This window comes from Onychomys torridus, chromosome 8 (genome assembly GCF_903995425.1).
Source record: "Onychomys torridus chromosome 8, mOncTor1.1, whole genome shotgun sequence".
Lineage (NCBI taxonomy): Eukaryota > Metazoa > Chordata > Mammalia > Rodentia > Cricetidae > Onychomys > Onychomys torridus.
The window spans coordinates 58,121,832-58,148,112 of NC_050450.1; the positions used below are offsets into that span (position 1 = coordinate 58,121,832).

The window sequence follows — 26,281 nt, forward strand, 5'->3', positions numbered from 1 at the left end:
TCTTCCCCCGGCCAGGGTTGGGTCCGCGGCGCCGCGCGCTGTCGCAAAGTGTATTTGGGCGCTAGCGCGCCTTCGTCGCAAATACGCCTGCGGCGGCGGGCGTTCCTTCCACTCACTGTCGCAAAAACTGCCCAAATCCTCCCGTCTCTCCTAGCCGCTCGCCGCCCGCTGTGCCGTAAAGCAAGCCCCTCCGACCCCGTCGTCCTTCCGTTCCCCTCGTGATAGACCTTGGTTCCTTAGCTCTGGATGCTTCAGTGCGGGCAGTGCCGTAAAGCATACCAGGCCCCAGCCCCCGGCCGTATTCCCCCGGGGCGTCTGTCCGCCGCGGTTGCCACGGTGCCGCCAAGCGCGGCTGTCGCGCGGCCGCGGTATCAGCGGCGATGGCGGCGGGGTCGGGTGGGAATGGGGGCTCTGGGGCAGGCCCCGGGCCGGGGCCGGGGCCAGGCGGGGGTGGGGGCCCTGGCGGCAGCGGCCCAGGCCTGGGGTCCAGCGGGGGTCTCGGCAGCGGCGGGGAGCTGCACCCGCGCACTGGGCGCTTGGTAAGCCTGTCGGCCTGCGGGCGCACGGCGCGGCGGCAGCAGCCGGGCCAGGAGTTTAACCACGGGTTGGTGCTGAGCCGGGAACCCTTGCGCGACGGACGCGTCTTCACTGTCCGCATCGACCGCAAGGTGCAAGGCTGGGGCGGCGGAATCGTGGTGGAGGGTGGTGGGAGCGGACGGGAGGGAGAAGAACTGTCAGAAAGTCTATGTAGGTCCAACCAAGTCCCCAGGTCCCGACAGCGAACCTGCAGACTGTAGTGCGCCGCAGAAGAGAAGGACTAAGAGCCTGAAGCCGACACATTCATTCTGAAGGCGTTTCCTCAGGACCCAGAAGCAGGACAGGGGTTCAGGGCTGGAGAACAGATCTAGCACGATCTCTTGGGGATGGAGGATAGACAGGTGTCCAAGATGGCATGGAGAGAGTAAAGAAATAGTAAAAAGCACAAACTATTGAAGGACGAACGCCCGGAGCCAGAAAGGTAGATGAGGAGACATGGGAAAGGGAGAGATGTGTGTTGACTTGCTTGGCTCAGAGAAAGAATTTGGGGGAGAGAATGAATCCGGGTGGAGCTTTACCTGACTAGCGAATTGGGAATGAGAGTGATTTAGGAAAGCAAGATATATGGATCTAGGAAGCCTGTGACTGGGGTCATTGAGGAGCCACTGAGACTAGGGAAGTCAGAGGTTGAAACCAGGGTACTTAAGCAGCTTGCTCAGTCAAAAAGGAGTGCCGTGGTAAACACTAGGCAGCTAGATGACAGCGCACAGTTGCTAAGGGAGAGGTCTAGATAGTTCTGGAGTGAGGGCTGACAAGGTATTTGTGAGTCTATGTTGTCTGAGAGGTCAGGGCGAGAGGCACACTGTCCTGTGGAATGTAGTTTCTGGTGGTGGGATTCATACTGAAACTGTCCACCGCTCTCTCATAGGTCAACTCCTGGAGTGGTTCCATCGAAATTGGAGTAACAGCTCTGGATCCCAGTGTGCTGGACTTCCCAAGCAGTGCCACTGGGCTGAAGGGGGGGTCCTGGGTAGTATCAGGCTGCTCGGTGCTGAGGGATGGGCGCTCTGTGTTGGAGGAATATGGCCAGGACCTGGACCAGCTTGTCGAAGGGGACCGTGTGGGTGTGGAGCGCACAGCCACTGGGGAGCTCCGGCTCTGGGTGAATGGGCGGGATTGTGGTGTGGCTGCCACAGGCCTGCCTGCTCGTGTCTGGGCTGTTGTGGACCTTTATGGCAAGTGCACCCAGATCACTGTACTGCCCCCTGAGCCAGGCTTCAGCCCTCCTACGCCTAGCCCTACACCTCCCCTTGAGCCCTTAGCCCCTCCAGAAGATTCTGCCTTGTCGGAACAGGGGACCTCTGTGGATGAAGGTGAGAACACAGCTTCGGGGAAGCATGAGGTGTGGCTGAAGAAATGGGGCAGAAGTAGTCTGTCACGAGTCAGCTGGGGGAGGGGCAGGGCCATTGAGCCAGAGCCTGATGTAGGGGAACATAGGGGTTAGAAGAGAATGGTCCCTGGACTGTGGGCCCTGAAGCAAAGGCTGAACCCTTATTCCCCTCCCATCCTACCTGGTCCCTAGCCTTCATGGTGTCCCCAGCGCAGGCCCGGCCGGAGACGTTTCCTAACAGCCTTGATTCGCATAATGGTGAGGGCTTCGGGGAAGCCCTGGGCAGGGGAGTGGGTAGTGAGGTGGATAAGGGTGGGACTTCAAGAGCTGGGTAGGGAGAAGAGGGTCCCAAGCTAGCTAGAGAGGCTAGAGAGAGCCTCACCTTGACTTTCTCTCTCCATTTTGCTGATATAGACTTTGCCAGCATGGAGCTCTCCGAGGTGGTGAGCAATGCTATCCTGTCTGCCTACAATGGAGGCCTCCTTAATGTGAACCTGAGCTCCCCACCAGCTGGGGATGGATTAGCATCCAGTGGACCTGCTACTTCTCCCATCCTCACTTCCAATGATGCCCTGCTCTTTCATGAGAAGTGTGGAACCCTCATCAAACTCAGCAACAATAACAAGACGGCCGAGCGCCGGAGGCCCCTGGATGAATTCAACAATGGTGTTGTCATGACCAACCGCCCACTTCGGGATAATGAGATGTTTGAGGTGTGTAAAATCCTGAAGTCTAGCTGAGCTTCGTGCCAAAGATTGGGAGCTAAGTGTAGGCACTGCCCCTTGACTCTGGGATGGTGGTGCCTGGTGAAGACCCCAGGATTCAAGGGTCCGTCTTCTGTTCTTATATACTCTGATCCTGCCTGCTCTCACTCAACCCCAGATCCGTATTGATAAGCTTGTAGACAAGTGGTCAGGCTCCATCGAGATTGGTGTCACTACCCACAATCCCAACAGCCTGGAGTACCCAGCCACCATGACCAACCTCCAGTCAGGTACCAGCTGTGGGTAGGGACACGGGTTGTGGGTTGATGAGGGTGAGACAGCCTGTACCCTAACTGGGCCGTCCATTTTTACTAGGTACCATCATGATGAGTGGCTGTGGGATCCTGACCAATGGCAAGGGTACTCGCCGGGAGTACTGTGAATTCAGTCTGGATGAACTGCAGGTGAATATGTAGCTCAGTAGCTTGAGCCAGTCAGGGGAGCCAGGCACCAGGCAGTGTGATCTAAGACAAAGACCAAGTCCCTTTCTGCGTGAGGCTTCTTCTAGGAAGGGAGGGTTGTCCGGCAGGATCTAAAAGATGACTGTTAGTACCTTTTTGTCGTTGGTGCTGGCAATGGAGCTTCCACTGAGTTACATCTCTAGCCCCTATAGCACTTAGATAATTGAGATTTTAGAGAGTAGTGGGGAGATTAGGGTCTTTTTTGGTTTTGTTGGTTTTTTTTCAAGACGGGGTTCCTCTGTGTGGTTTTGGTGCCTGTCCTGGATCTCGCTCTGTAGACCAGGCTGGCCTCGAACTCACAGAGATCCACCTAGCTCTGCCTCTTGAGTGCTGGGATTAAAGGCATGTGCCACCACTGCCTGGCGGGAGATTGTTTTTAATGTGATTTAGCTCAGTAGTACCTGCTTTACATTGGGCATTTGGGAAATATGTCTGGAAAGCAGGGACCAGGCCCTGCCCTCGAGTGGTCTTAGTGAATTTCTTCAGTAGGTGGTCTTCTGTGGAATGGGGTGGTAGAAAGTGCCCAGGACTGCTGGAACCTGAGCCCGAGTATAGCTGGATTCCAGACTAGGGTCTTTCTTCTTTGGCTAGGAGGGTGACCATATTGGCCTCACGAGGAAGTCCAACTCTGCCCTGCACTTCTTCATTAATGGCATTGATCAGGGTAAGGTGATATACAAGAAAGCCTGCTGGCCCAGGGCCGTCCAGGGGTGTACCTGACCCTCTCTGTGATGCTCACTCTTTGTTGACTCTGGTTCTCTGCTGCCACAGGTGTAGCGACCCCACTGACTCCACCAGTGGTGTATGGTGTAGTGGACTTGTATGGGATGGCTGTGAAAGTGACCATCGTCCACAATAATAACCACAGTGACCGTCTCCGCCGGAACAATGCCATCCTGAGGGCTCTGTCCCCGGAGGGGGCTCTCCGTCGGGCTGCTCCTGCTGCCCAGGCAGAACCTGAACGCCTGCTCTTCCATCCAAACTGTGGACAGAAGGCAGCCATCACCCACGAGGGACGCACTGCTCTTAGGCCCCAGTATGACCTGTGGTGTGGGGAGAGACCTGTGAAGGGGGCCCAAATCGGGTGTGGGAGCAGTGAGGTGGGCACATGGGAGGCAGAGTGTATCTGGTGTGGGAATTCTTGGACAGAAAGGTGGAGACTTCCTGGAGCAAGAAGTCTGGTTGGTTGTCTTGGGACAGTAACTATTGGACAAATATTGCTTGTTTAAACCTCGGCACACTCAGAGAGTGTGTTGAGTTCTGAGTTCTCACTTGCTATGTCCTCAGCGCCACTGATGACTTCAATCATGGCGTCGTACTGAGCAGCAGAGCCCTCCGGGATGGGGAGGTGTTCCAGGTGCGCATTGACAAGATGGTGGACAAATGGGCTGGCTCCATTGAGATTGGTGTCACTACCCACAACCCCGCCTACCTCCAGTTACCCTCTACTATGACCAATTTACGCTCTGGTGAGATGCCAAGAAGGGCAGGGCTGGTTTAGAGTCCAGGGAAGAAGCTGCTCCAACGTTCTGGATCCTGCCCTGTTCGTCACCTTCTACCACTTCTGTCCCTGCAGGGACCTGGATGATGACTGGGAATGGGGTCATGCACAATGGGACAACCATCCTAGATGAATATGGGCACAACCTGGACCGCCTCAAGGTGAGAGAGTCGGCACGCTGATGGGTATCATTTTGGGAGAGTCAGTGAGGTGGGGTGGATGCAGGATCATCTCAAGCAGGAACTCTGCCTGACTCCTCACTCTAGCCCCCACTTCTTCCAAGGCAGGGGACACAGTGGGCGTGGTACGGCGGGAGGATGGAACTCTCCACTTCTTTGTCAATGGAATGACTCAGGGCCCTGCTGCCTGGAATGTCCCCCCAGGAGTCTATGCTGTCGTCGATCTCTATGGCCAGGCTGCCCAGGCCACTATTGTGGATGACGTGGGTGAGGGCCCAACAGGGCTGGGGTGAAGGATTAGGGTGGCCTTGGGAATCAGTAAAAATACCTAGAGACTTACTGGATGACACCTATTACAGAGGTGCCTCCAGTCTCTGAGCCACTCCCTGAAGGGAACAACCAGATGTCTCCAAGTTCTCCATCCTCAGCAGCTGGGGGCTCCGACCTACTCTTCCACCAGCTGCATGGCAGTAATGCAGTCATCACTAATGGGGGTCGGACTGCTCTCCGCCATAACTGCCGAAGCGAGTTCAATGATGCCATTGTCATTTCCAACCGGTCAGTCTCTAGACTTTCATGTCTCCACTGTCCCACTGCCCCCTTAAGGCCTTAGTGACCTCCACTCTCCCTGACAGAGCCCTGCGGGATGGAGAACTGTTTGAAATTGTCATTCAGAAGATGGTGGATCGCTGGTCAGGCTCCATTGAAGCTGGTGAGGGACCATCTGTGCAGGGGTGGGAAGGGAGGGAGGGTAGGAGGATTGCAGAGCACTGGATGCCTGTGTCCGGGGTCATTTCTCACCTCTGCTTTCTCCCAGGAGTGACTGCTATCCGGCCTGAAGACCTGGAGTTCCCCAACACCATGACGGACATTGACTATGACACATGGATGCTAAGGTTGAGTCTTGAATCTGCCCTTGAATCCAGCTTGCAGGGCTGGGTGGGGCTGGGTGATACCAGACAACTGAGCATGGTTTGGGTCGGTGGCGGCCATAGACACTGGCACACTTGGGGACCTAATAACCCTCATCCTCAGTTCTGGGAATTCCCACCCAGGCAGCCTAGAGAGCAGTTCCTGCTATTCTGAGAGGTCTCCAGGGGCAAAGAGGACAGGACTGCTGAGCCTCAGACCAAACTCAGGTCTCTATATGAATCCAAAGCAGTGGATGGTTTTGACAGGCAGAGACAGTATGGGCCAATGTAGAGCTGAAGCAGGGGGGCTAACTCCCTGCTCCTCCTCCTCCTCCTGTCTTCTCAGTGGCACAGCTATCATGCAGGATGGGAACACAATGCGCAACAACTATGGCTGTGACCTGGATGCTCTGGGCACTGGTGCACGCATTGGCATGATGCGGACTGCCAAGGGGGACCTGCACTACTTCATTAACGGACAGGATCAAGGCGCTGCCTGCTCAGGCTTGCCTCCGGGTAAAGGTGACTGCTCTGTGGCTTCCAGCCTGCCCACCTTTGCTAGGATCTCAGGACCTCAGACTTCTGATGCCTTTCTTTCCTACACAGAGGTGTATGCAGTAGTGGATCTCTATGGCCAGTGTGTCCAAGTGTCCATCACTAATGCCACTGGCCCCATGGACAACAGCCTGGCGACCAGCAACACTGCCACTGAGAAGTCATTCCCTCTGCATTCCCCAGGTAGCTGTTAGGCAGCCTAGGAGCCCATTTAAGGAAGGGCAAAGGCCTTGTGGTTCGTCGTCTGTGTGTGTGTGTGTGTGTGTGTGTGTGTGTGTGTGTGTGTGTGTAGGGGTAATTAAACCTGAAACACAGAGTCATGTGATTTCCCAGAGACTAAGATACCATGCATTGGACATTTTGGGTCTTGCTGTGGTGAAAGGTGTCCAGAGGTCTTGAGTAATAGCAGATGGTGCCTTAGCTGTTCTTCTAAAAGCTTTGTCCTGCATCCCATCTGAAGGTAGTTTCCCTAACCCTGACCCTTTTTCCACACATCTACCTACAGTGGCGGGTGTAGCTCACCGATTCCACAGCACATGTGGCAAGAACGTCACTCTGGAGGAGGATGGCACACGGGCAGTTCGTGTGGCTGGCTATGCTCATGGCCTCGTTTTTAGCACCAAGGAGCTCAGGGCTGAAGAAGTCTTTGAGGTGGGCTGTGGAGAGGGAAGGGGTTTGGCGGGCCCTCAGACAGGCCCAGCTAACAGTCTCTCTCTCTCTCTCAGGTGAAAGTGGAGGGGTTAGATGAGAAGTGGGCGGGGTCCCTCCGGCTGGGGCTGACCACGCTAGCACCCGAGGAGATGGGGCCTGGAACAGGCAGTGGGCCGGGGCTGCCCCCCTCCTTGCCTGAACTCCGGACAAAGACCACCTGGATGGTGTCCAGCTGTGAAGTGAGGCGAGATGGGCATCTGCAAAGGATGAACTATGGCCGGAGCCTCGAGAGGCTAGGGGTGAAACACCTGGTACCAAGGCAGGGGTGGGGGTTGGGAGCGAGAGTAGAAGACAGTTGGCTGAGCAGCTGTCTTTGGCCCACCCTGGATCTAGGTGGGGAGCCGTGTGGGCATCCGTAGGGGCGCAGATGACACGATGCACATCCTGGTAGATGGAGAAGATATGGGGCCTGCAGCCACTGGCATTGCTAAGGCAGGTCTCAGAGCTTATTCGGTTTTGGGGAGTGGGTTGTTGAGTGAAGGTCTTGTGCTGACTTCTGACTTCCTCGGTCTTGTGTTCCCAGAATGTGTGGGCTGTGTTGGATCTGTACGGGCCAGTGCGTAGTGTGTCCATTGTCAGCTCCACAAGGCTAGAGGAACCAGAAGGCACCCAGCCACCTTCTCCCAGCTCAGACACTGGCAGTGAGGGCGAGGAAGATGATGAGGGCGAGGAGCATGGGCTGAGAGTAAGAGGCTGCTACTACTGGGTTGGTGGGCCACTAGTTTCCAGATTGATGGTTCTCCACTGGTCCAGCAAAGACTCAGGCTTGAGCTTTGTGTGTGCTCCAGTGTGGTGGGTGAGGACTGCAATCGGGATCTTGTGCAGCTCAGTCTCTTGCTCCACACCAGGGCCAGAATCAAGTGGGTGTTATGCCCACAGCCCTTGAATTCCTGGAGAACCATGGGAAGAATATCCTCTTATCCAATGGTAACCGGACAGCCACACGAGTGGCCAGCTACAATCAGGGCATCGTTGTCATCGGCCAGCCCCTGGTACCCCATCTGCTTGTTCAGGTGTGCCTTTCTTCCTACCTAGCCCCCTGTTACTCCAGGGTGAGGGGCCCTTTCTTTTTTTGTTTTTGTTTTTTTTTGTTGTTTTTCAAGACAAGGTTTCTCTGTGTAGCTTTGGAGTCTGTCCTGAAACTCACTTTGGAGACCAGGCTGGCCTCGAACTCACAGAGATCTGCCTGCCTCTGCCTCTCAAGTGCTGGGATTAAAGGTGTGTGCCACCACCTCCCAGCCTGAGAGGCCCTTTCTGCTGCAAACTGAAAGATAGGTAGGAAATTAGCCAGTTAATAATTGTCTAGAGGGGCTGGAGAGATGGCTCAGAGGTTAAAAGCACCGACTGTTCTTCCAGAGGTCCTGAGTTCAATTCCCAGCAACAACATGGTGGCTCACAACCATCTGTAATGAGATCTGGCGCCCTCTTCTGTATACATAATAAATAAATAAATAAATAAGTAAGTAAGTAAGTAAGTAAGTAAGTAAGTAAGTAAGTTGAAAAAATTAAACAAACAAAAATAATAATTGTCTAGAAACAGACCGGGTTCAAAGAGAAAGGATGTTGGGTGCACTCACTGTAGGACATTTATTAACAAGGACCTGGAGTCTGTTTCCAGCAGCAGGGTAAGCAGGGAAGGAGACGTCCGGGTTGGGAGTCTTTTCTCTACAAATATAAAAAGGGCAGTATGCCAGGCCAAACTCTAGTTTGGGCACAAAGACTGATGTGGATAGGTGGGTGGCTTCTGTCCTGGAAGCTGTGCGTATAAAATAGTTCCTTCTCCTGCAGGTGCGGATAGACTTCCTGAACCGACAGTGGACGTCGTCCCTCGTCCTGGGAGTTGTCACCTGCCCACCTGAGAGGCTTAACTTCCCTGCCTCTGCTTGCGCGCTTAAACGGGCAGCCTGGCTCCTGCGGGGCCGCGGTGTCTTCCACAATGGTGTGAAGGTGAGGAGAGAGCCAAGGGTGAAATGATCCAAGCCTCTGACTGGAGAGCAGCTGGCCAAAAGAAGTGCCTGTCATTGCCTGGACAGTCTCTGGCCTTTCGCTTCCTTCTGTGCTCCAGCCATTGAGAATGTTAAAGTTGGAAGTTAAAAAGGGCTGACTAAGCCGGGCGGTGGTGGCACACGCCTGAAATCCCAGCACTCGGGAGGCAGAGGCAGGTGGATCTCTGTGAGTTTGAGGCCAGCTTGGTCTCCAAAGGGAGTTCCAGAACAGGCTCCAAAGCTACACAGAGAAACCCTGTCTCGAAAAAAATCAAAAGCGGGGTGACAGGACTCTAGGGGCTGGAGAGATGGCTCAGTGCTTAGGAGCACTGACTGCTCTTCCAGAGGACGTGGGTTCAATTCCCAGCACCCACATGGCAGTTCACAGCTGTCTGTAACTCCAGTCCTGGGGACCCAACGTGTTCACCCATCCATACATGCAGCAGGCAAAACACCAGTGTGTGTTAAATTTATATATGTACACACACACACACACAGACACACGTACGCACGCACGCGCACGCGCACACACACATACATACATACATACATACATATATAATTTTTTTTAAGTAGGGGACTCTAGGTAAATGAATTGGGAATAGAACCTAGGCAGTGGGTGTGAATACGGGCAAAGCTCAGGGACTGTCAGATGGAAACAGTGCAGTGGCAGATGGCTACTCACCAGTGCTGGTGGGCCTGATGTCTGAAGACAGTAGGTCTTTCCTCTTAGATATGTGAGAAGTTTGGGCCAAATCTTGACACCTGCCCTGAAGGCACCATCCTGGGGCTGCGGCTAGACTGCTCTGGAGGGCTCCATCTCCATATCAATGGGGTGGACCAAGGGGTGGCTGTGCCAGATGTGCCCCAGCCATGCCATGCACTTGTGGACGTCTATGGACAATGTGAACAGGTTCGTGGCAACAGAGATAAGGAAAAGGGAGTCCTGGGCAGCTGGGAAGCTTCTGGTCCCCAAAGGGGACCTGGGGCCTGTCAAGCTGTGACGGACTTCTCTCCTCCACAGGTGACTATTGTGAGTCCTGACCCAGCGGCTGCCAGTGGGAAGATCTCTGGAACCCAAGGAGACATGGAAAAGGCTGATATGGTTGATGGTGCGTCAGCCCGAAGGATTAGTTATCCTGCCCCTCCTTGTCTGCCCATCCATGCCCCATCCAGTGCTCCCCAGCCCAGGTCTAGGACTTTTTCCCCTTGCTATTCCAGGTATAAAGGAAAGTGTGTGCTGGGGGCCGCCGCCTGCTGCTAGCCCTTTAAAGAGCTGCGAGTACCATGCACTTTGCTCTCGCTTCCAAGAATTGCTGTTGCTTCCAGGTGAGTCCTAACCTCCAGACCCTGCCTCATTGCCATGACTTTGGAGACCAGCTGGAGGGAGGGCAACAGTGTGGCTGAGACCCAGGACAGGAGCGCCGAACCTGTTACTCATTGTCCCCCAGAGGATTATTTCATGCCTCCACCGAAGCGGAGCTTATGCTACTGTGAATCTTGCCGAAAGCTGCGAGGAGATGAGGCCCATAGGCGCCGAGGAGAGCCTCCCCGGGAATACGCCCTGCCTTTTGGATGGTGCCGGTTCAACCTTAGGTACATATGGGCCACAGGCATGGATTTCCCCCTTTCTCTTTTCCCTGAAAATGGAGACTCACGGGAAGGAAAAGTGACAGGACTTCTTGTGTGGGGGACGATCTTGAGGAGCCAGTGACCTTTGACGTGTCTGTCCTGGCAGGGTGAACCCTCACCTAGAAGCTGGGACACCAACAAAGAAGTGGCACATGGCGTACCATGGGAGCAGTGTGGCCGCTGTGCGGAGGGTGCTGGACCGGGGGGAGCTGGCGGCAGGTACCGTGCAGCGGGCTGGGCCTGGGGATCCCGGGAGGAGCCACAGGACTGCCCTCACCCGAGTCTCTTCACAGGTACTACCTCCATCCTGAGCTGCCGACCCTTGAAGGGAGAGCCTGGGGTGGGATTTGAGGAGCCTGGAGAGAACTGTGCACCCGCCCGGGAGGGGCAGCCTCCTGCCGTGCTGCTCTCCCCATCCCTTCAGTATGCTGGGGCGGAGACCCTGGCCTCCAAAGTGCAGTGAGTATCCTAGACGGAGAGGCCCAGGAACTTCTGGGTACTTGTGATTCCCACCACACCCCCTTTTCCCATCCTGACTTAATGGGTGCTCCTTCACCAGATCCTTCTTTTGTTTTTATTGTTTCGTTTTTTGAGACAGGGTTTTTTTGTTTGTTTTTAAGATTTATTTATTATGTATTCAGCATGTGTCCCTGCAGGCCAGAAGAGGACACCAGATCTCATTACAGATGGTTGTGAGCCACCATGTGGTTGCTGGGAATTGAACTCAGGACCTCTGGAAGAGCAGTCAGTGCTCTTAACCTCCAAGCCATCTCTCCAGCCCAACAGGGTTTCTTTGTGTAGTTCTTGCTGTCCTAGATCTCACTCTGTAGACCATGCTGACCTTAAACTCACAGATCTGCCTGCATCTGCTTCCTGAGTGCTGGGATCAAAGTGTGCGCCACCACCCAAATGTTTTGTTTGTTTTTAATTTATTTATTATTTTATGTGTGGATGTTCTGCCTGCATGTGTGTCTGTGCAGCATGTGCATGTAGTGCCTACAGAGTCCAGGAGAAGGCATCAGAACCCCTGGAACTGGAGTTACAGGAAGTTGTGAGCTGCTGTGTGGGTGCTGGGAATCGAACCAGGGTCCTCTGGAAGAACCACCAATGCTCTCAACCACTGAGCCGTCTTTCCAGCTCCATGCCCCCTTTTTTGTTGTTGTTTGTTTTGTATTTTGTTTCACTTTGAGACAGGGTTTCTCTGTGTAACTCTGGCTGTCGTGGAACTCACTCTGTTGACCAGGCTGGCCTCAAACTCAGAGATGCACCTGCCTCTGCCTCCTGAGTGCTGGAATAAAGGTGTGACCCACCACCACCTGGTCGTTTTTTTTGTTTATTTGTTATTTTTGAGACAGGGTTTCTCTGTGTAGCTCTTGCTGTCCTGGAACCTGCTTTGTAGCCCAGGCTGGCCTGGAACTCACAAAGATCCACCTGCCTCTGCCTCCTGTGTGTTGGGATTAAAGGTGTGTCTGCCACCATTGCCTGGCCTCTTTTTTTTTAAATCCAGGATTTCAAATAGCCCAACCTGGCCTCAAACTCATGCTTGGTATGTATCTGAAGCTGGTCTTGAATCCCTGCTCCTGCTGCCTCTATCTACATCCTGAGTGCTGGGATTGAAGAGTGCATGCATCACTATACCTGATTTTCTTAGCCTGTGTATGCATACCAAGTCTGAGTGCCCTGCAGTAGGTGCTGAGTTAGTTTGATCCTGAGCACTGCATAAACTGTTGGAGGGTATTATAAGACATGCCTGGAATCCTAACACTAGGAAGCAGAGGCTGAGGATCACAAGTTTAAGGTCATCCTCCACTTCCTTGAGAGTTTGAGGCCAGCCTGGAATAGAGACTCTGTACTGTCTCAAAGAGTGGGTGACGTAGATGAGAAGTGGACTTGGAATGTTTAGAACAAACACAAAATAGAGTCTTAGGGGAAATCAAGACATGGAGAGGGCCGTGACGGAGTTAGCAGGACTGGGGAGGAGAGTACATAGAGAATAGTTGGTGCTAAGTGCTCATGGTGAGGGCACTTCCCCGCCACAGCACGATCTGGGTGAGGGCGCAGAATTAGCAGTCATGGAGCCTTACTCTCCTCCTCCTGTTTGTGCTTGTCTGACAGATTCCGGGACCCCAAATCCCAGCGGACACACCAGGCTCAGGTGGCCTTTCAGGTGTGTGTGCGCCCTGGCTCCTACACTCCTGGGCCTCCTTCGGCTGCCCTCAGAGAACTTCCTGACCAGCACTTCAGCCCATCGGAACTTGAGTGGGTCACTAAGGAAAAAGGAGCCACACTCCTCTATGCCCTGCTGGTTCGGGTGGAGTAGGGTGAGACCCCACCACACAAGCACAGCGGGCCGCAAGCCCAGGACTCTTGGATGGCGACTGCCTCCACCTCATTCCAGTGACTTGGGGCACGGGCAGGTGCTTTCCTGGCAGGAGCACATAGACAGGCTTTGATTTAGACCAGGTGTGAAGCACATCTCTACATTCAGGGCCCAGCACACCCCCTCTGCTGAGAGGGAGCTTGTAGGGAGCCCGGCCCCAAGCTCTGGGCCCCCTTCATGCACTGATTTAGGGAACATGACTCCCTATTCCCCCCCCCCCCATATCACTTAATTTATTTCCGTTTTTGTTCTGGTTACTGTGAATCCCAAAGGAGTATCTCTGTGCCCACAAGAAGCTGCTTTTTCCGTGGCCACGGGGTGCCATGGGGCGGGAGTAGGGAAGGAAGGGCAGCCCAGGAAAGCTGCGGGCTCTCTGTACAGTTGTTACTGACTCTGATTTCTAAGGAGCCAATAAATACTGTCTTCAGAGCATCTGCCTCTGCCTCTGTCTCCCGCGGCTTCACGAGGTGAAGAGTTCCAGGGGCTCTTGGCTAGATCGGCCCAGGACTCTGTAAACCCACATGGAATTTGGACAACCCGGCACCCGTCTCCTAGCGCTTCCGCCTTTCCTCTCATCCAATCCGCTGAGCCGGTTGCCGTCATGACTCCGGAAGGACTTTTCCTGGTCGCCGGATGTGACGTGGGGATCAAGGCGCGCCGGAGGCCACGGAGAAAGCGCCGAGAAGGAGGGTAGGGGGGGGTCGGCGCCAGGGCTGCGCGGGAGGGGCGGGGGCGCAGACCTAGGACCCCTCTGGCGCGCTGAGGTTGAGACCCGGAGGGACGCTGGTGCCCAGGACACGTGACCGCAGCGGCGAGCGGGCGGCGGACGGCTTCCGCCGAGGCGGGTCCCTCTAAGCTTCCACTTCTCTGCAGGCCCCGCCTGAGGTCTGGCAGTCAGTGACAGAGCCGGGCGCCCACTGCCCAAGCGTCCTCAACAGCACCATGCCCGCACTTCTGGAGCGCCCCAAGCTTTCCAACGCCATGGCCAGGGCTCTGCACCGGCACATCATGATGGAGCGAGAGCGCAAACGGCAGGGTGAGCCTGGGCCAGAGCGGGAGGACACGGCCCAGGGTGGCTCTGCCACCCACGAACTTGCCCCCATCCACGGGCCAAGCTGTGCGCCTGCTGGCGAGGCTAAAAGGGAGGCAGCGGCGCCTTCAGGGTGTGAGCGAAGAGGCCCCGTCTAAGTTCCAGAACCCTGGGCTGGGAAGGACCTTGGAGAGCACCTACTGAAGCCTCGTTTTCCCTGTGGCTGTGATGGAATGACTGGTTTTTGCTGGTCTTCAGTCTAACACTCAGCTTATTTCACTGTCCTGCCGCTTCCCCGTTCTGATTCTTCAGAGGAGGAAGAGGTGGACAAGATGATGGAACAGAAGATGAAGGAAGAGCAGGAGAGAAGAAAGAAAAAGGAGATGGAAGAGAGGATGTCACTAGAAGAGACCAAGGAACAAGTAAGTACCCCTCATCACTCCCACTTGTGATTCCTTCTCTTCCCTTTCCCCGCCTTTATCTGCTCGTCCTTCTTCCAGATTCTGAAGCTGCAGGAGAAGCTTTCGGCTCTACAGGAGGAGAAGCACCAGCTTTTCTTGCAGCTCAAAAAAGTTTTGCATGAGGAAGAAAAGAGGAGACGAAAGGAGCAGAGGTGTGATCAGATAGCCAAAAGTAAAATCGTGCGGTGGAGCAGGTGATGAGAACCGTTTAATAGCAAAGGAGGCATACTTAACCCACCTGTCTTCCTTTCACGCCAGTGACCTGACCACTCTGACATCAGCTGCATACCAGCAGAGCCTGACTGTTCACACAGGAACTCACCTCCTCAGCATGCAGGGTGAGGACTAAAGCAGCCCCCTGGAGAAGGGGCTTCCTGGAGGTTGCAGCCCCCTCTTTCAGCATCATGAAGCCCCTCTCCTTTTCTAGGGAGTCCTGGAGGACACAATCGCCCAGGTACTCTGATGGCAGCTGACAGGGCCAAGCAGATGTTTGGACCCCAGGTGCTTACGGTGAGCATAGGTCTTTGAGAACTTTTTTAACGCCCTAAAGACAGTCTCTTATAAGCTCAGGCTGGCTTTGAAGTCAATATGTGGTCAAGAATGTCTCCTCCACCTTGCTGTGTGCTGGAATTAGTTGTCAAGGCCAGCTTGAGAAGTGTTTGGATGTGTGGCCTCAGTTGCCCCTCTTCTGGTGTCCCATACCAAGCATGGAGGAGGAGGAGCTGAACAGAGCCAAGAGTTTTGTAGGTACTGTGTAAGCAGGGCTTTCCTTTCCCCTCAGACCCGGCACTACGTGGGATCTGCAGCTGCTTTTGCAGGGACCCCAGAACATGGACAATTCCAAGGCAGCCCAGGGGGTGCCTATGGGACTGCTCAGCCCCCACCTCACTATGGGCCTACACAACCAGCCTATAGTCCTAGCCAGCAGCTCAGAGGTGAGTGCTGGTTCTCCTCAGAGCAGAGGGAAGAACAGCAAGAGCATCAGGAGCTAATGGAGCTCTCTCCTACCTTCCTCAGCCCCGTCTGCATTTCCTGCTGTGCAGTACCTGTCTCAGCCGCAGCCACAACCCTATGCAGTGCATGGTCACTTTCAGCCCACCCAGACAGGTGATGGATGACCCCACCCCACCCCCCACCCTGCAGGAAGGAGCCTTAGCTTCCTGACTCCTAACACTCACTGCCTGCTCATTTCTAACTCCTCTTCTCCCCTAGGATTCCTCCAGCCTGGTGGTGCCCTGTCTTTGCAAAAGCAGATGGAACATGCCAATCAGCAGACTAGCTTCTCTGACTCCGTGAGTATGGAGCCTTGGGGAGTCAAGGTGCCTAAGGTCAAGGGGAGCCTGAGTTTGCCTAAGGTCAGCTTTGTCCTTAACAGTCTTCTCTGCGGCCCATGCATCCCCAAGCTCTGCATCCAGCCCCTGGACTCCTGGCTTCCCCCCAGCTCCCTGTGCAGATGCAAGCAGCGGGAAAGGTAAGGCTGCTAACCAGAAGTCCATATACTACCAAGGAAAGACTTAACCTCTACTGTAAGTATCTACCCACTGATGAAAACTCTTCCATCACCAGTCAGGTTTTGCCACTACCAGCCAACCTGGCCCTCGACTCCCTTTCATCCAGCACAGCCAGAATCCACGATTCTACCACAAGTAACCACCAGATTGCAACCTATCCCTCCATCCCTCATGGTGGGGGGTCTTCCTATGTGCCCCAAACCAATAAAATGTACCCACTACCATCCCGACTACTGTTGTTTGCTTCCCCACTTAAGTGGATAGATTCTAAAAGCACCTTTTAATCAACAAACAACTGAGTTGGGGGCTTCATATTAAACTTGTAGTTTTATTCAGGTTTGATTTTTAACAAATGTGTCAGGGAGAGAGCCGCAGGAAAGGGTGAAGCCCATGGGGGCAAGGCCCTCCCAGATGCCTGAGGAGGGATCGTGTCTGCTTCCCCCACTGCCCTTCTCACCACCGCTAAAGGGGATTGGGGAAGAGACCCAGGCAGGGAAGGGGGCTGGTCCCCAGTCTGTACAAGTGGTGCTTGGGGGTGAAGGACTATGGAGAACAGGGGACCAGACAAGGGAGAGTGGGATAAAGGGCACCAGACCATTTGCCAGAATCCACAGCTTGCTGATTCCAAATTGAATTAAAAAGAAAAAAAAGGAGAGGTGGGGGACCTAGACCACAAGCAATACCTAATTCCCTTTCCCCCACCAGGGCTGTGAGGGAAGAGGCAGGTAGTAGCTTCACCAAGGCCATGGCTCCCTCATTCCTGGCCAAGGGAGCTAGGTGAAGGGCAGGGTCTCCCCGACAGTTTGAAGGGGTGAGGAAAACCAAAATAAAACGTCAAATAAATTGTATAGGAGTCCAGCCAAGGACCCAGCCAGAGTGGAACCCAGCTGGGGGAGGGGCCTCTGTAGGCTCAAGGATCACTGCTGCCACCACCGCCACCCTGGGCAAGAAAAAGAAATCATGTTTAAGACAGGGCAATAACTTCAACAAAGGGTGGGCAGAAAGAAGGCCCAGCACCACCCAACTAGTGAGGACAACAGGCGGAGAAGGACAGTGAAGGCTGAAGGCTGTCACACTCACTTGAGAGCCAGTTATTTTGCCATGGCCTTGATTGCAACAGCTGCCTCCTCTGTCATGGCAGACAGCACCGTGATCTGGAAAAGCAAGACAGTCCAGAGAAGCCTTAACTCCAGAGCTGTGAAGCTTCAGGAGCAAAGCTGACTGTGTCAGGCAAGGAGGGGGGCATCATCGTACCAGGATCTCTTCTCCACAGTCATACTTCTGCTCGATCTCCTTGCCAAGGTCTCCCTCAGGCAGGCGAAGGTCCTCTCGTACCTCCCCACTGTCCTGGAGCAGGGACAGGTACCCATCCTGGATGCCAATCAGCTGGGAGAGGGAAGGGAAAAGCAGTACAGGTAGGTTAAGTATAAAGAGAATGATGGACACACTAGATAGAAGAGCCGCCTCACTAAATACCCTCTCCTGCCAGTTCCTTCCCACAGCTGCAGGTCAACACACCCACCCTTCATGAGCAGTCACTAACCATCTTCACCCCAAAAACATACCTGGAAATCGTTCCTTTTAATGTTGGGGACATCCATATTATGAGTTGATGGGCAGATATCTTCATATTTCTTCCCAGTAAAAATGTCAATACCAACCAGATGGACCTGTGTACATACATCATAAACAGAAAGAAACCCAAAAAAATCAATCTCTTAAGACGGAGCAGGAGATAAAGGCATACCACTGGCTAGTGAGGAGAAATCAGCCTACCACATTACAGCAAACACTAAGGAATTAGAAATGAGCCAACTGAGAAAGACACCAAAGCCTTAAGGTCCCGAAGCTACAGACCATTGCTGAGATTGGGGTACCAAGTTACACAAAGTAATTAAAAGTCACTGACAAGGACTGGGCATATCACTCAGTTGATACAGCGCCTGCCCAGTAAGCATGGGGCCTTGGGTCTAATGCCCAGCACTACATAAACCAATCCTAATGACAAATGCCTTAATCCTAGCAATAGGAAGGCAGAGGCAGGAAAAGTTCAAGTTCGATCTCACACTGTTTTATTGTATTGGGGGGGGGGGTGTCCTAGGTAAATGTTTCCTGAACATTTACCAAAGAGGCTAAAAAGTGGACAGGCTGAGAAAGCAAAGCCAAAGGAATGTAAGATCCGAAGGAACTGACCCAGGGAAAGACCAGAATGAACTATGCAGTTAGTATGTAAGGAAAACAAAAAGGAGGAATCAAGCATTGTGAGGATAACCTAGTTATAAATGCCAACTCAAAAGGGGAAATCATTCGGGAATAAAACCACAGATTCAGTAAGAATGAGTCAGGTTAAACTTCTGAGAAAAAGATACGGCAAATCTAGGTGAAGAGAATGTTAAGACTTAGTAAGTCCCGCACCCCCCAAACAGAATTCAGGGGGTAATGAGAAGCAGGTAAATGCTAAAGGTAAAGCCAGAACTGGGAGGAGCAGAGCAGCTAAGGAACTTAGAATACAGACGGGAGCCTCTCCCCCATGCTGCCTTCCATAGGTCTTGACTGCAGAAATCTCGAACAGGCCCAAGGAAAAAGAGAAGTGAAGGTCAAGACTAAGGAACTGAACATCCAAAGCCAAAGGATTATGGATACACACAGTTCCACACTAGCACTGTCCAGGAGAAAGGAGGACAGTGGCAGGTGCACTGTGGAAGAAGCTGGGAGCCTGTTTACTTTTGAATGGGAATACAATCTGGGTGCTAAATAGGACCAGAACACCAAGAAGGGTACCAAGACTGAGTTCCCTGCCCAGAGCCGATTCCAACCTTGGCATGGCCATGCTTGCCAGTCTTCGAAGTGGACATCTCGACGATCTTGCATGGCCGGCCTTTGAGCACCACGAAGCCATTCTTCCGTAATGCCGAGCACTGCATTGGGAAGGTGGCCGAGGCCCCTGCATCTCCTGTCTCGAAATCCAAATCATCTGCCATTTTAAGAGGCCTCGATTCCAACTAAAGCCAAGAAGAGAGCTACGTCAGTAAGGATGGAGGTTAACAGGACCGCTAATCTAGCCCATTCTTCTCGAAAACATTCCTCCATTTCCCCCTTTACTCCAGCACCCACCTAAATAAAGCCCAATTTCCTGCTTTGAAAATGGTGTCAAAACATACTGAAGAACTGGTGTAGGAGCGCGGGGGACACAGCTGGACCCCTGTCCCCCCAAATGAAATCTAAAGTGTAGTTTGGGAAAGGAAGGCTCCAGGGAGTTGGGATGGTAAATCCCAGAGATGAGGAAAGGGCTACTTCCCGGGAGGAGGAGGACTCAGGTGTTACTTGCCACTGAAACCAACCACCCCCTCTTCCCCACACTCTGCCAGGACTATAATTAGGTGAGCAGCTATGAGCCAGCTGAAGGGCGGGGCTAATGAAGGGGTGGAGACGGAGGACAAGGCCCCACCCAACTGTTACACCCCCCACCCTATCCACACACAAGCCAGTCATTGGTACAGGAAACCACAAGGCCCCTTTGGGGGATTCCCGCCTATCCAACATGCACTTGCAGATGCAGTCAAGGGGGAGAAAGTTGTTTCCTAAATGATCCCACTGCCAAACACCTCGATCTCAGTTCCCGAAGGGAACTCAGCCTTTTGTCGATGGCCCTCCCACTTTTCCCAGGATGCACCAGTCCTGTCGGCTTTTCAGGCCCAGCCTGTACAGTCAGTAGAAAGTGGGGGAGTGAGGGTGGTGAATGACAATAAAATGAAAGCAAAAGGTTGGCAGTAGTAATAGAAATCACACTAGGCTGGTAGTTAAGGACTCAGACACGGTAACTCACAAACCACACCAGGGAAGGCAGTGGCAAGGCGAAGATCCAAGATCCCCGCGGAGGGACTACAGCTCACTACTTTCAGGCGCTGTCGGCACGGGCCGAGAAGAGTTGGGCTCCAATCCAATGACCCTCAGTTTACCCACTTTTCCCGGTTCCCCAGAAAAATGGTACCACTTACATCTGGCTGGACGTCTCACTTCACTTGAAGGCTGGGGGATGCGCTCCAGAGGCCCATGAGGCTGGGGAGCACTAACATATGCCTGCAACGGGCCCTGCGGGACGATTGAGACCCGAGGCTAGGGTCTCTCCCGCACACCCAAATCCCAGGCTCCGTAGAAACCCAAAAAAGACCAGACCTCCGCGCGCGGGGGGTTGCCGGCTCGCGCCCACCATGTGGTCGCCCGGGGCTTCCGGTAGCCCGGGCCAGGGGGGAGGGGTCCCCGTACTGCCATGCGGCCCCGGTCGGCGGTCGGCCGCATGGCCTCGGACCCCGGGGGCAGCCTCCGATGGGGAACACTTCCGGTGCTGCGGCCGCCCCTGCCCCAAAGCTGCGCCAGGCCGGGGCCATGCCGCCGCCTCCCCTCCCCCCGCCGGCCGCCGGCCCTCGCCACATGCCCTCACCGAGCAGCCCCCTCCCCCACCTCACGTGGCCGCTCGGCGCTGGTCCTCAACGGCCCGGGAACCCTCGCCCCGGCCGGGCCCGCCTGGCCCCCGGCCCTCGCCCCGGCGTGGCCGCCTGGCGGCCTCTCCCGCGTGGCGGCCTCGCGGCTCGCCGTCCCCCGCCCTGCGTCGCTCCAACGTCACCCGGCCGGCCCCAACCGTCACCCCTCGCGCCAACTGGGCCGGGCGCCCGCCTCTCGGCACACCGCGCCGCTCCCCGACCAAACCCGTGCGGAATCGCCGCCGCCGCTCCCTCCGGCCCCCCTCCCCGACCCCCGCGTAGTTCCGTCTCTCGTTCCCGGCCCAAACCGCGGCTACGCGCAGGCGCGCCCTGCCCGCTCTCACCTCGCGCGAACGCACTGACTCGACCCCGTCCGCTCGCCGCGAGCCCAACCGCTGCCTCCGAACCCGCTGCTGCTGCCGCTGCCGCCGCCGCCGCCGCCGCCTCTAGCGCCGCCGCCGCCGCTGCTGCACACGGGTCTTAGTACGCAGGCGCCGACTCCCCACTGACCAACCAAGCAGCCCTATGACAGCCGCGCAAGCGTGCTAGGGAGCGCCTCCACCTTCCACCCCCGCACTGCGCAAGCGCATGGACCCTCCCCGGTCTCCACCCTCTCTCCCACCTACCCAGCCGATGACGCGCACACGTGACCCCGCCCCTCTCCAGTCCCGAGCGCGTCCAAGCCGCTGGCAATGCGCAGGCGCACCGGTGGTTTTTTTTTTTTTTTTTCTTCCCCCCAGTCCCTTCAACCTCCTCTTCCCTCCTCTTGATCGACAGCTCGAGCTACCGGGCAGCCCGTGCAGCTGCGCAATACAGATTCCCGCACTCCACACCCTCCGGAGGAAACGCCTGGGTCTCGACGCATGCGTGCTGGGCACCCTAACCGCCCCTTCCACCTCGGACGTCGCCCGTACGCTGGGTGTTGAAAAGACCACGCCACTGCGCCGCTTGCCGCGTCAAGGACGCATGCGTCGGAGCAGGCGCCCCACCTCGGCCCGAACGGACGAGCCCACTCCCAGGCACGTCCCGGCGGCCGTGCCCAGGCAGGCGGGCTGCGCGTCGCCGAGTCCCAGCGCTGCCCTGGCCCGGGAGACGGCCGCCCGTGCGAGCCTCTCCCTCTCCCGTTAGTGTGGTCGGGTACCACCATCTCGGCCTCGCTAGACTTGACCCCTGGTGTGCTGGAGTTTCCTCCGAAAGCCAGACCCATCGATGCCAGCCACCATCTTGTGCAAGCCCGAATTAGTGTCGGTCCCTATGGCACCAAGCTTTTCCGTCCTAAATCGCAAATGAAGAGAATTGCGTGGCGTTCCTGTTCGTTATCCCACTAATGTTAACTCATAAATCAACAGCATACGAGAAGAGTGGCTCCGGCCCAGAAGGCGCAGACCTCTAGTGCCAGGGAGCTGAGGCAGGAAACCTGGAAGTTTAAAGAGCACAGAAAGTTGATCATGGAAGTTTGTGATGTCTGTAATCTCGAAATTTGGGAGCCCGAAGCAGGAGGACTAAAAGCAAAAATGGTAAATTGCTTTGACAGTCTCTAATAAGACGGAGAAGATAAGAACAAGCCATCTGAATTTTACCCCTTGGGGGTCCCCTTAGAACAATGCTGGGCCCGGGGGCGTGGTGGTGCACGCCCTTAAGCACGCCCTAAGAGAAGCAGATGGGTCTCTGAATTCAAGGCCAACCTGGTCTACACACTGAGTTCCAGGGTAGCCAGGGCTGCACAGAGACCCTGTCTCAGAACAAGCAGAGAGAAAGGGAGCAATGCTGTGATTTTCCTAAGACCCTCAGGTTTCCAGCACTACCTGTGTGGCTGACAGATCACAGCGTGGTGGATAACAGGACTGTAGAAGCAAAGATCTGGTCTAGGCCAAGGCCCAGTGGCATGTGACACTAATTCCAGCACTTGGGAGCACTAGCTGGAGGGCTGCAGAGGAGTTCAAGGCCAACCTAGTCTACATAGCCCCAGGCCATCCAAGGCCACACATATCAACACAGTCTCAAAAGCAACAAAACAATTGGTCTAGGAATCCAGACTCTTAAACTGGTTCTTGTCTTGTAGTTTTGAGAAATCACTTCAAAATTAGTTTCCTTCCCGTTAGGCTTCAAACCTGGGACAAATGGCTGAGGCACTATTTAATGGATCGGAGTGGTCACTAGGGCTGGGTTCTCCCTGTATCTCTCAGTGCCTCCTGGCTGGCTTCTCTCTCTCCCCCCCACCCCCATAACGCTCAGGGTTAAGCCTACTCTGGACTCTTCCAGATGACCCTGGCTCTGGCTACCTCTCCCATAGTAGGACCATTCATGTTCCTTTCCTTTTCCTTATTCACTTTCCACTAAATAAGAGTATGATTAATAACTGAACTTCCAGCTCACCTGGATGCTTACAACCAGTAATGTAATCAACAGCAAACACTGGTTTGGAGTATTAGTATAGCACAGTGGACTGTTCACCTTCAATCTCCTGAACTTGCTCTTTCTGTGTAACCCAGCACTGAGGAAATTGAGGTGAGTCACAGTTCAAGGCTATGGTGGGGATTACATAGTAAGACCCTATCTTTAAAGAAATTATAAACTGGACATGGTGGTGCATTCCTCTAGTCCCAGCACTCTGAGTTCAAGGCCAGCCTGGTCTACAGAGAGTTCCAGAACAGCCAGGGTTACACTGTCTCATAAGACAGAGTAAAAAATTAAAAAATTATAAGGAACACTTCTTGTTAAAAGTGTCTAAAATTCTAATTCGTAGCCAGGCACAGTACCACCCAACTATAATCTCAGCACATGAGAGGTGGAGGCAGAGAGAGGAAGGCAAATCAGGTCATTCTCGGGCTGTGGTAATATGCCTGTAATCCCATCTCCTGGCTAAAACAGGAAGATTGCCAGCCTGTGCTACATAGTAAAACCCTAATTTAAAATTCCACCCACTACTGAAAAGGAAAGGAGCCACTGGATGCGTCATAACATGAACGGGCTGAGAGAGCCAATAGCAGGTTTCAGCAGTACTACCTCAGGGTAGTGACTAGAAGTAATAAGAACCTAAATTTGATCACAAACACAGTCCACAGAAACAAAAAATTAGTGGTGGCCTAGTGCTCAGGGATTTGGGGAGTTGGGAATGTTCCACAAACCCTAAATGGTTTTATAATAAAAACCCAGAGCTAGATATCAGGGTGAAAACTGAAAGATCAGAGAAGCAGAGCACAGCCACCACCTCTTACCTCTCCAGCTCCTCAGCCTGAAAAAGCCTGCAAGAGCGAATTCCTGTTTCCTGCCGCCTTATATTCCTTTCTGTGCCCAGCCATATCACTTCCTGTCTCAACCTCCCTGGTGCTGGGATTAAAGGTGTGTACCACGGGCGGTCCTCTGTGGCTGGCTCTGTCCTTTGATCTTCAGGAAAGCTTCTTAGATTAGAAATATATCACCAGAGGGGAAGAATATTAGGGGGATTATGAAAAATATTCTAAAATTAATAGTTGCACACCTCTTCAGATACTTAAAAAAAAAAAAAGCTTGAACTGTACTTATTAATTTATTTGATAGTAGCAGGGATTGGATCTAGGCCCTATGACTGTTCATCAGGGAATATCCACTGTGCTATATCCCTTGTCAGTTTTTCTGTTTGTTTGTTTTTAACATAATGAAGATGGATTTACTAAAAGAAAGAACCTCTGAGGATGGGAGGGACCCTAACAGAATGCACACCCACCTTGAGACATAGTCTCAGAATGTAGCCCTGGCTGTCCTGGAACTCTATGTAGACCAGGCTGACTTTGAACTCACAAGAGAGTCTCCTGCCTCTGCCTCCAAGTCCTGAGATCAAATGTGTGTGCCACCACACTGGGTTCTCCAATTTCTACAGAAAGGGTCTTATGTAGTACCAGCTGGCCTTAAACTTGTTATGGAGCTGAGTGCTGTTAGAAAAGGCATGCACCACATGTCTGTTTGCGTTTTATACATTAAATTGGACTTTAATGTATTGTACTTTAAAATGTACTGCATATAAATAAGAGATGTCTAACTTTTTGGCTTCTCTAGATTACAATTGACAAAGAATAGTCGACATTTGTTAAATACAGAAACATTAATAAAAGCTGACAAGCCGGGCAGTGCTAGTGCCTGCCTTTAGTCCCAGCATTCAGGAGGCAGAGGCAAGAGGCAGATCTGTGAGTTCCAGGTTAGCAAGGTCTACAGAGAGAGTTCCAGGACAGCCAGGGCTACATAGAGAAACCGTCTCAAAAACAAAAAAGCAAACAAAAAAGCTATCCAATAGGTCCCATGTTTGCTAACTTTAATAAAGTGAGCATATTTAAGTAATAAAATTTCACTGATTAATCATACTTCTGTGTCAGAGCCTGTATTTTGGTGTAAGACTTGGGGTGTTTTTTTACTTCACATTGAATATAGATGGGCAGCTGAGAAGTCTGGAGATGGCCACTGGGTGGGTGCAGTTGCTAGGGCCTGACCAGCCCATTTAGAGCCTTGGACTTGAGACACAAGTGAATTCCTTACCCATTAGCTGGTGTAAACTCCATCTGGGTTCCTGACTATATTTGCATACTCATCTTCAAAATTAAAAACTTGATGGGCGGTGGTGGCACACGCCTTTAATTCCAGCACCCGGGAGGCAGAGCCAGGCAGATCTCTGTGAGTTCAAGGCCAGCCTGGTCTACAGAGTGAGTTCCAGGACAGCATCAAAGCTACACAGAGAAACTCTGTCTTGAAAAAAAAAAAAAAAAAGGAACAAAAACAAAAAACAAACAAAATTAAAACTTGTTATCATATATTCCCATCCACAAAAGTGCACTCTTGGAGTTAAGAACCCAGGTGGTTAATTGGTGTGGCATACTAGCTCATAACGTTGTTTAGATCTTACCCTTGATGCTATCCATCTCACAGATTAGAAAACTTTAATAAATATGTAATTTTTTGCATTGAAATGATACAAACTTTTGGTAAAATGAAAACCTTGAGTCTGCTGAGCGTGGAAAGGGAGCTGTATACCTGGACTGGTAACAAGGAAATATGCAGTCACAGCAAAGAAGAGGTGTTTACAAACTCTGCATTCCCGGCTCCTAGGTTTCAGATTCTCTGTTGCATGGCCCGACGACCATCCATTTGTCATCATGAGATTCTCAAGTAGATCAGCATATTCAGCCCCAGGCTGGGAAGATTTGGTCTGAGAGCTGTCACAGTCAGGTCTTCAATACTGAGGAAGGGGCGTGGGCTTCAGCCACTGTTTTGTCTGGAGCCCAACCAGTAGGGCTCAAATTCACACAATCTGGGGCTTAAGAGTTCATTCCTCTATTAAGGTGTCTTTAAAAGTTTTCTGTTTCAAACAGCTACATTACTTGATTAAAACAATGTAAAAAATTTTTTTAATGTGTGTGTGTACATGTACATGTACAGAGGCCAGAAGAGGTTGTCATCTCCTGGAACTGGACTTAGAATCAGTTATGAGTCCTCTGCTGTTGCTGAGGGGCATGAAAGGATGTTCATCCTATGGACAAGCAGTAAGTGGTTTTTGGGGTTTTTTGTTTGTTTGGTTTGGTTTGGTTTTTTGAGACAGGGTGTCTCTGTGTAGCTTTGCACCTTTCCTGGAACTCACTCTGTAGCCCAGGCTGGCTTCCAACTCGCAGAGATCAGCTTGGCTCTGCCTCTCCAGGGTTGAGATTAAAGGTGTGCGCCACCACTGCCCGGCTGCAGTAAGTGGTTTTAATCACTGAGCCATCTCCCTAACCCTCTTTGGTTTGGTTTTGTTTGACCCAGGGTCTCACTGTGTACCTCTGGCTGGC

General features: G+C 53.2%; 3 protein-coding genes across 8 annotated transcripts; 2 read left to right on the forward strand and 1 right to left on the reverse strand.

Moving 5' to 3' along the window:
• Positions 1 to 191: 191 nt before the first annotated feature.
• On the forward strand, positions 192 to 13,438 carry Neurl4 (neuralized E3 ubiquitin protein ligase 4). 3 transcript variants are annotated; one of them, XM_036197805.1, is made up of 29 exons: positions 192 to 668; positions 1,466 to 1,910; positions 2,120 to 2,185; positions 2,342 to 2,640; positions 2,810 to 2,921; positions 3,007 to 3,095; positions 3,744 to 3,816; positions 3,924 to 4,188; positions 4,440 to 4,621; positions 4,729 to 4,814; positions 4,937 to 5,099; positions 5,192 to 5,390; positions 5,468 to 5,544; positions 5,650 to 5,728; positions 6,090 to 6,265; positions 6,350 to 6,481; positions 6,804 to 6,949; positions 7,024 to 7,248; positions 7,343 to 7,441; positions 7,533 to 7,694; positions 7,858 to 8,022; positions 8,798 to 8,956; positions 9,728 to 9,907; positions 10,019 to 10,106; positions 10,216 to 10,323; positions 10,446 to 10,590; positions 10,733 to 10,845; positions 10,920 to 11,085; positions 12,742 to 13,438. In XM_036197805.1, the coding sequence occupies exons 1-29, from the start codon at positions 381 to 383 to the stop codon at positions 12,944 to 12,946; spliced, it is 4,692 nt and encodes a 1,563-aa protein (XP_036053698.1). In that variant the 5' UTR covers positions 192 to 380; the 3' UTR covers positions 12,947 to 13,438. The 3 variants fall into 3 exon arrangements, with proteins under 3 accessions (XP_036053698.1, XP_036053699.1, XP_036053700.1); XM_036197806.1 differs by having other exon boundaries at positions 6,090 to 6,259; XM_036197807.1 differs by lacking the exon at positions 2,120 to 2,185 and having other exon boundaries at positions 6,090 to 6,259.
• A 178-nt stretch (positions 13,439 to 13,616) lies between these two features.
• Positions 13,617 to 16,228, forward strand: Gps2 (G protein pathway suppressor 2). The gene is made up of 11 exons (XM_036197812.1): positions 13,617 to 13,696; positions 13,880 to 14,042; positions 14,349 to 14,458; positions 14,537 to 14,649; positions 14,756 to 14,835; positions 14,925 to 15,007; positions 15,279 to 15,432; positions 15,515 to 15,604; positions 15,710 to 15,789; positions 15,873 to 15,968; positions 16,064 to 16,228. The coding sequence occupies exons 2-11, from the start codon at positions 13,949 to 13,951 to the stop codon at positions 16,145 to 16,147; spliced, it is 984 nt and encodes a 327-aa protein (XP_036053705.1). The 5' UTR covers positions 13,617 to 13,696; positions 13,880 to 13,948; the 3' UTR covers positions 16,148 to 16,228.
• Positions 16,229 to 16,308: 80 nt separating this feature from the next.
• Eif5a (eukaryotic translation initiation factor 5A) lies at positions 16,309 to 21,052 on the reverse strand. Of its 4 annotated transcripts, none has more exons than XM_036198026.1 (7): positions 20,834 to 21,052; positions 20,007 to 20,100; positions 18,825 to 19,010; positions 17,574 to 17,678; positions 17,263 to 17,394; positions 17,089 to 17,162; positions 16,309 to 16,948 (listed from the first exon to the last, which is right to left on the reverse strand). In XM_036198026.1, the coding sequence occupies exons 3-6, from the start codon at positions 18,987 to 18,989 to the stop codon at positions 17,100 to 17,102; spliced, it is 465 nt and encodes a 154-aa protein (XP_036053919.1). In that variant the 5' UTR covers positions 18,990 to 19,010; positions 20,007 to 20,100; positions 20,834 to 21,052; the 3' UTR covers positions 16,309 to 16,948; positions 17,089 to 17,099. The 4 variants fall into 4 exon arrangements, with proteins under 4 accessions (XP_036053919.1, XP_036053920.1, XP_036053918.1 ...); XM_036198027.1 differs by lacking the exon at positions 20,834 to 21,052 and adding an exon at positions 20,470 to 20,526; XM_036198025.1 differs by lacking the exon at positions 20,007 to 20,100 and having other exon boundaries at positions 20,834 to 21,051.
• Between the last annotated feature and the right edge of the window lie 5,229 nt (positions 21,053 to 26,281).

Excerpts from the sequence above, each read along its gene's own strand:
- Eif5a (XM_036198026.1), bottom strand. The coding sequence starts at position 18,989 with ATGGCAGATGATTTGGATTTCGAGACAGGAGATGCAGGGGCCTCGGCC. Across the intron at positions 17,679-18,824 it reads GCAAGCATGGCCATGCCAAG|GTCCATCTGGTTGGTATTGA; the intron begins GTTGGAATCGGC and ends GTATGTACACAG. Across the intron at positions 17,163-17,262 it reads ACTGTGGAGAAGAGATCCTG|ATCACGGTGCTGTCTGCCAT; the intron begins GTACGATGATGC and ends TTGCTTTTCCAG.
- Gps2 (XM_036197812.1), top strand. The coding sequence starts at position 13,949 with ATGCCCGCACTTCTGGAGCGCCCCAAGCTTTCCAACGCCATGGCCAGG. Across the intron at positions 14,459-14,536 it reads TAGAAGAGACCAAGGAACAA|ATTCTGAAGCTGCAGGAGAA; the intron begins GTAAGTACCCCT and ends TCCTTCTTCCAG. Across the intron at positions 15,433-15,514 it reads TCCTAGCCAGCAGCTCAGAG|CCCCGTCTGCATTTCCTGCT; the intron begins GTGAGTGCTGGT and ends TACCTTCCTCAG.
- Neurl4 (XM_036197805.1), top strand. The coding sequence starts at position 381 with ATGGCGGCGGGGTCGGGTGGGAATGGGGGCTCTGGGGCAGGCCCCGGG. Across the intron at positions 4,815-4,936 it reads ACAACCTGGACCGCCTCAAG|GCAGGGGACACAGTGGGCGT; the intron begins GTGAGAGAGTCG and ends ACTTCTTCCAAG. Across the intron at positions 11,086-12,741 it reads ACCCTGGCCTCCAAAGTGCA|ATTCCGGGACCCCAAATCCC; the intron begins GTGAGTATCCTA and ends CTTGTCTGACAG.